This window comes from Delphinus delphis, chromosome 19 (assembly GCF_949987515.2).
Source record: "Delphinus delphis chromosome 19, mDelDel1.2, whole genome shotgun sequence".
NCBI lineage: Eukaryota > Metazoa > Chordata > Mammalia > Artiodactyla > Delphinidae > Delphinus > Delphinus delphis.
In genome coordinates this window covers 42263984-42271622 of record NC_082701.1, presented here as the reverse complement: position 1 = coordinate 42271622, position 7639 = coordinate 42263984, and the positions used below count along the sequence as shown (strand labels likewise).

Here is a 7639-nt window from a genome sequence, read left to right as displayed (position 1 = left end):
AAACTGCCAACACCTCCACCGTCTCATCAAATTCTTTCCATTTGTCCATATTAATCCTTATCACTTACATATGCCATTTTTTCATGTTTCCAATATTATCAGAGTGGTTTTATAGTCTATATTTTCACTTATTATATCATTAGTATTTTTCCACATCTCTACTTTCTTTTTCTTACTTGCACTTCACCCCACTTAACTCCCCAGGCTGTGAACCAGTGTTCACAGCCTGGGGAGTTACCCATCTCCATCCTTCTCTGTTTGATCCATCCTAGGAGGGGCACCAGAACGCTACCTAAATCAGAACAATTGACTAGCCCCTCCCCACTTTTCTTGTTCTCCTGACACACACAACTTTTGGCTGTGAAAGCCATTCTGATGTCTTTAACTCTAACAGAATATTGCTGCAAAGAACCGGGAGGAACTGCAAAGAGTAACTTTTGAAAAGCAGGAGAGTCTAAATTCACAACCGTTCCATGGATCCCAGCAGCGGCAGCTTGTAAATTTTCTTTGCTCAGATACTCATGCACGTGTACTTTCCTTACTCTTTCTTCCGTCCCTCCCTCTGACCTAGGTGTCATCTCCCCACCTCGTGACTTCTTTTACTCGGTTTCAGCTGCCTCACAATTGCACATGGGCCCACGTAGCCTGTCCATAACACCACCTTTCTATTTGGCAGCCCTGCCACGCTCCTCAAGCCCTCAGTGTTTCTTAGCTCAATTTCTCAAGTTCCCCTTTTCGCGTCCGACACACTCATGGTCTAATCAGCCATGGCACCGGGAGGAGTAAAGCAAGAGTGGTGTGGGGATGTGGTCTACGACTGTCTCTCCAGCAAGGACAGCAGAAGGGACCATGTTTTTCTCCCTAGGACAACCTTGGCCATGAGGGCTCCTCACGGCCAAAGCTACTGCCCTCCCTCATAAGGTGCTGCCTTATTCACACATTTTATGGGGTCTCTGAAAAATAGCTTAAACGGTTAGTTGTTCATCCAACTGCCGTGGATTTCAGGTCTGAAACTTTTTCTTGATTCAGCTTCAATACGGAGGCAGGGAGGTAAGAAGCAATCCCCAACCTGCCCAAGAGGCAACGGTGACATGGTCTGGTGTGTCACAGACCCGCCGAGGTGTGGCCCCCAGGTCCCACATCCAGGCTCACTCACACACACACACACACACACACACACACACACACACACACACACACACACACACACACACACACGGGCAACCATGGGAACAGACTTCAGAGTCATGTGAGGGTTCAGGTCACATTTCTGCTGTTTCCTGGCTGTGTGATCTGGGTGAGGTCAAAACATTTTGAGCCTTATTTTCCTCATCTCCCAAATGAGGTTAAAAAAAAAATTTAAGTGACACGTAAGTAATTGTAAGGATTAAAAGGAAAGTAGAGTGTAAAATCCTTTCATGCCAATTGAGGGCTGTACAACTGCTGGTTTAATTAATTTGCCATTTCATTTTCCAGCCTACAGAAAGTCCTTGTTAACTAAGTAAATGGTCAATTTTCCATCACCAGGAATAGCAGTCAGCCGCAAAGTCACCAGTGTCTCTTGGGTTCCAATCTCTGGTCAATAGGGCCAGATCTACAGAGGCAAAAACTAATGTATCATTTTCTTTCACAGAGTAGTTTCATCTCAGACAACATCAATCCTGAAAATGTAAGTGAGGGGCTTTAAATGAAGGAGTGAGGCTTTGCTCAGAAGTTTCTAATGAAAAAGGGGGGAAAAAAAGTAGGCAAAAGCAGGCTGGTTTTTTTTTTCTACTTTTATTTATAAAGAACACCATTCCTTCCCGACACAGACATAAACACTCACACATTCCAAGGAGGAGCTCATTAAAAACAACAACAACAACAGAACTGGGGGACAGAGGGCCTTATTTAACACCAGTCTGTGTGCCCGACTCGGGATTCACTGGGAATGTTTCCTCAGATATGACATCTCACCTCAAAGAAAGGAGACGTTGACCTGGAGGGCCCACCCACTCACCAGGCAAAAGCTATGCCCTCAGTCTTCGGCATCATCAAACTGTCCCGTTTCAAAGACCATCTTGGAATAATGGGGTATCAGTGGAGGTGGATGGTGCCAACTGGGGTCATAGATCATGTCTCCTTGCGGGGCACAGCACACCCAGGGTCTGACCTCTTGAGAAAGGCAGCCCTGGATGTCGTCAGCATCTGCAGGCAGTTTTAAAAGACAGATTAAAGGAAGGAGGGAGAGTGAAAAGAGAGAGCCAAAAATGTCTACGGGACAGACACTTGCACTGTCTTTGCTTAAACACATGCACGTACACGCACACAGACACAGACAGACAGACAGACAGACACACACACACACACACACACACACACACACAGTCCTCCTTTCGTGGAGAATCCCAAGCACCTTCATTCTGACGCCACCCACAGTCCTGCTTCTCAGACACCGGTTCCTAGCAGCGCAGAGGAAGCAACTGGTGAACAGAGCACTTCTGTCTACAGCCGCTCGATTCACACAAAGATATTTGGAGATGGTAACACTGTTTCAATGTTGCAACTGACCAATACATTATATAATAAAATGCAAAACTGGCACTTTTTCCCCCCCATATGAAAGAGGAGCTGTCACAGAAATTTCAGACCTATGAGAGCTATCAGGCTAAGCTCATGGATGTGGGTCCCTCTTCCAAACTGTTTCGGGGTTCATGTGTAGGAGGGTCTCAGAAGCCTGGCCTAGGACCCCCAAAACCCCACACCTACCATATGGATTCCCTAGATCTTCTTTCAACTCCAAGTCCCAGTCCTCGTTAAAAAGATCAGCAGCCTGTTCCCTGGGTGGACAGCCGGACACCCCTTCTGACAGCTCCCAGGTGTTCGGTTCCCCATCGGAATCCTCGTCATCCACAGCAAAGCCTTCCTCTTCACAATGGCTGCCCTCACCGTGGGCAGGACTATCATGAGGGATGCTCTGTGCTCCGCTGGCTAAGAAATCGACAAAAGGAAGGAGGTCTTAAAATAACTGGCAGACCAGAGAGGGCCAGTCGTGCACCCGGGAGATTTTTGGCAGACTTACTAAGAGGGCAGCAGTAACAAGTGTGCAGAGTTCCTCAGCCGCCGGAGCACTTATTAAAAACTGTTGTTCTGTTTCCAGTTTTAGAAGTAGGGTTGATCATTTACTTTCAATAAGATGTTTTGCCTTAAATAAGGCCATTAATTACCAGCTCTTTTCATTCACATGAGAAGGCAGGCACAGTTTATGTTTTCAGGTAGTTTAAATGCCACTGAGGCAAAGGGCCTCTGGGAGATGACAAGCTTTCACAATACAGACCTCCTTGGTCTCTCCCAACACCCACCCCAGGCTCTGCTGCCTACTCGCCTAGTCGATCCGCAGCCTTCTCGGTCTCTCTCTCCTGACCGGAGCGGCCAGCTGGGGCAAAGGCAGCCTGCGGGAAGAAGAAACAATTACCCAGGACTTGGACATCTCGGGTACGGCCAGTATTTCAGCCCTTCCATACCCTCCTTTGTGAGGCTGGGGCAGGGACTCTGCCACCCACATTTCTGCTGTGCCCTGTTCGACTGGGCCTTGCTGCTTCCTCTTCCTGTCAGCATCACCCCTGCCAGCAGGATCGCCTGTCTTCCTAGAGTGGCCACTGAATCCAGTGCACAGTTTGCCAGCACGTGCAGAGCCAGCCTCCTCTCGAGCCCTGTCTTGAGAAGTCTCAGTCTCGGGCCTCAGGACCCCTCCTCCAAGCTCGGAGACTCTAGCACTAGCCGGGACAGTGCCCCCTCCTCAGAGGTTGGAATTTCAGCTCCCTGCAAAGCCTCTCCTCTGAGCTTGTACATTTCAGTCATTCCAAACTCACCCCTTTGTTCCGCTGTTTCCCTGCAGTGGCTACCTCCCTGTTTTTAGCTTTTCAGTTACTTAACTTTTTGTCTACTTAACAGCTCCTTTATCAAATTCTCTGTCTCCTGACTGACACATGGGGACAACAGAGCTTTAGTTGTTGAAGGGAAATCGTCTTCTCCCATAGCCACCCATATGCTTCTCTGCTCCCATCACTCAAAAGTTTCTGAAATCCTATCACCTGTTAAGACCTCTTTCTAAGTGGGATGAGAAATGTTCACAGCCTGCATGAGAAGACCTGATTTCAATCCCATTCATTCAGTGTGTACCCTGGACACATCACTTCAGCCACCACACCTGGGTTTCCTTCTCTGGAAATTGGGGATGACTGTTCTGACCTTGCAGGAGGTTTATAATGAGATAATATTTATGAAAACACAGCAGAAATATAACATCTGTTGAATTGAAATCCACCTTCTTTGCCCCTACATCTAAACTGCGTTTGGCATCTGCCCCAATTAGTTCATGATCTAGTCCTACCTGGATTTAATGAGTCACTTCCATCTCCTGTAGTCAGCGACAACTCCTGGTCACTCCTGCTGACCAGTAGTGGGACCTCTCATCTCTTCCACCGCAAGAGCTCCCTAACTGACTTCCCACTCACCCATCTTGCGCAGCCTTACACGCTTAATGACTCCTCTGATGAAAAACTCAACAGGCCTCCACTGCTGGAGCACAAAATTCGCCGTGGCATCCACACCTCCACCTCACGCTCCATCAACCTGTGCAGCATAGTTCTCTCTCCCAGCTCAGGGACCCAAGCTCTCAGCCATTTGCCCCGCATTTCCTCATCTCCACACCTTTGCCAGGACCACCATCGTCTCATCTTGGAGAGAAAGTGCACAAACCTTCCTGCTCTGCTCTGACAAAATTAGTTTTATCCTACCCGCACCCCAAAGTAATTTTCCTTATAAGCTTATCACTACATTTTTCATATTATGGTTAAGATATGATATCTTTGATGCTTAGACAAGCATTCCATTCCTCCATCAAATTAATATGTGCGTCTACGGTGCCAGGCACTATGCTAGGCGCCGGGTTTACAGCAGTAAACAGAGGGTTCCTATCCTCAAGGAGCTCACCCTCTAACACGGATTGCTGACTGTAAACAAGGGCAGATGACTGTAATAACGGTCTCTGAAAAGCCAGGAGCTGTCTGGCGCGCAAATGAAAACACGTTTCTGGAACCCTGCGTCAAACGCGGCCTTTTGGTTTCAGTGAAGAGAAAAGGCGAGAGCGCATGAGACATCATCTGGTGCGCAGGCTTAGCTGAGCATCCCCACCAAGGGACACGGACCCTTCAGGGAAAGTCGCTCTCCTCGCTGCCCTCACCTGGCCCCAGCCCAGGCCCCCCAGCGTCTCCAGCTCTGGGTCAGCAGCATCACCTCCCATTTAGCAAGGACGCACAGGCGCCCTGCGGCCGACAGCCAGCCCTCCCGGCCCGGCGCGCCCACCCACGTCCTCGGGGTGCCGCGCCCCACAACCCGGCCGTTTCCAGCTCGGGCGCGCTCCCAAACGTCGGGGCTGCAGAAGGCGGGTCCGAGGCGCTTCCCCGGCTCCCCGCGGCCCCCGCCCAGCCCGCCCCGCGAGCCCCGCAACTTCCCGCCCCGGGCCGCAGGTGGTAGCCGCGCCCAGGACCCGCGCCGCGCTCACCCCCAAGCGGGGGGGCGCCTCCCGCGTGCTCAGCACCGGCAGACCCGGCGGCGGCTCCGCCGCCCCCAGCGCCGGGGCCCCGGCGATCTGAGAGTCCATGCCCAACGGCCCGCAGCTCCGCGCCCCGGACGCCGCTCGGCCACGTGACACGCCGGCCTGGCTGCCAGCCGGAGGATACGCCGCGGAGGGCCAATCAGCCGGGGGTGCTCCCGACCGGGGGGCGGGGCGCGGGGGTCACGAGGAAGCCGGGGCCGGGGCAAGGGGCGGGACGGAGCGCGGGGCGGAGCGCGCCCGACTGCGAAAGCCCCCCTCCCTACCTACCGGTCCCGGAATCTGATTTTTGTAGCTTCTGACGATGCAGATCCCAGGGCTAGACGACTAGCTGGGTCTGGAATGCCAAGTGTTATCCCTACGCCACCACACTGCGCATGCTTCCGCTTCATAAACTGTTAGAATAGTTGATTACCCGCGTCTACCTGATAGTGTATAAAACTCAGCTCTCAAAACTTTTCATGCAACTGTAGCTCTAACCCCATTTCACTCTTTAAACAGGTTTCTCTAGAACTCGGTCTGGAATTAAGACTATAACTCACCCGCAAATGGATGAGACAACTCAGGAGCCCAGGATTCCCCACCTTGAGTTAATGTCCGTTCTTAAAGTTAACCCATTAGTAACCAGGTTGGATGATCAAAACAAACTCTTCCAACGTTCCAGACACCCTATAGGCTACGACAATTGGTCATAGTAACCCTAAACATTCTGTGCTGGGCCGGTACAGTCTCACCTGGGCGCCGATACCAGCAGAGGTTAGGCAGTGCCCGGGCTGGGGATAAACCAAACTCTAAAGACAGCTTTCCCTGCCCTTCCCTGCACTGTCTGAACTCCAATAACAAATCTGCTCAAGGTGTGATAATGGTAACCTTTAAATAGCAGAAAAGCTGGAAGCTGGGAGTCCTTGCTCACCAGGCCACCTTATGACAATCTGAGACATTAGCCTATCCGTTCATCTCCCTCAAAGAGTGTGTTTATACGTACACATTTGAAAAAATTTAGCCTAACAGTTCATACATTTTTTTCTCTGTGTAGACTTTCCTACAAGGAAGAGAATGTGACCAATCAATGTGTGTTCTGTTCTGACCCATGAGTTAGTTTCCCCAAATCTAACTGGACCTAGGTCGTGTCCAACAGAACCTTATTTGATGGTGGAAATAAAAGTTCTGTTATCTGTGATGTTCAGTATGGTAACCATGCAGCTGGTTGTAAACAAGAAACTGAATTATCTAATTTCAATACATTTAAGTTCCCACACGTGGCTGGAAGCCACCCTAACAGTGCAGCTCTGGGTCAACTGGCTACATGCATTTTCATTACCTGCAGTGGTTAGAACCGGGTACAGGGCGTGATGACCCAAGGGTGACCCACCTTCATAGCCTTGCTTTAAGGCAGAGGTCCCCAACCCCCGGGCCACGGACCAGTTATCAGTCCGTGGCCTGTTAGGAACCGAGCCACACAGCAGGAGGTGAGCAGCGGGCCAGTGAGCGGAGCTTCACCTGTGTTTACAGCCGCTCCCCATCGCTCGCATTACCACCCGAGCTCCACCTCCTGTCAGAGCAGCAGCGGCATTAGATCCTCATAGGAACCTACTGTGAACTGCGCATGCGAGGGATCTAGGTTGTGCCCTCCTTACGAGAATCCAATGCCTGATGATCTGAGGTGGAGCGGCGGTGGTGATGCTAGCGCTGGGCAGCGGCTGCAAATACGATTATCATTAGCAGAGAGGTTTGACTGCACAGAGACCGTAATAAATCAGTTGCTTGCAGGCTCATATCAAAACCCCATCAGTGAGTGGCAAATGACAAGCTGCATCTCACGGAGTAGACTGCACATAAGCCACACACTTCGCGTGTCACTGTCTCCCATCACCCCCTGATGGGACCATCTAGTTGTAGGAAAACAAGCTCAGGGATCCCACTGATTCGGCATTATGGTGAGTTGCATAGTTATTTCATTATATATTACAATGTAATAATAATAAAGTGCACCATAAATGTAATGCACTTGAATCATCCCCAAACCACCCTCCCGCCCCCGTC

General features: G+C 50.6%; 1 protein-coding gene across 1 annotated transcript; it reads right to left on the bottom strand.

Annotated features, from left to right (window-relative positions):
- Window positions 1-1763: 1763 nt before the first annotated feature.
- On the bottom strand, window positions 1764-5700 carry COPRS (coordinator of PRMT5 and differentiation stimulator). Its single transcript, XM_059998359.1, has 4 exons — window positions 5546-5700; window positions 3365-3431; window positions 2749-2970; window positions 1764-2187 (listed from the first exon to the last, which is right to left on the bottom strand). Exons 1-4 carry the CDS (start codon window positions 5642-5644, stop codon window positions 2018-2020), a joined length of 558 nt encoding a protein of 185 aa, XP_059854342.1. The 5' UTR covers window positions 5645-5700; the 3' UTR covers window positions 1764-2017.
- Window positions 5701-7639: the final 1939 nt, after the last annotated feature.

What these genes read in the sequence shown, in the direction of transcription:
- COPRS (XM_059998359.1), bottom strand. Translation starts at nt 5,644, where the DNA reads ATGGACTCTCAGATCGCCGGGGCCCCGGCGCTGGGGGCGGCGGAGCCG. An exon ending in AGGCGCCCCCCCGCTTGGGG is followed by an intron (nt 3,432 to 5,545) that starts GTGAGCGCGGCG and finishes TTCTTCCCGCAG; the next exon opens with GCTGCCTTTGCCCCAGCTGG. An exon ending in AGATCTAGGGAATCCATATG is followed by an intron (nt 2,188 to 2,748) that starts GTAGGTGTGGGG and finishes AACTGCCTGCAG; the next exon opens with ATGCTGACGACATCCAGGGC.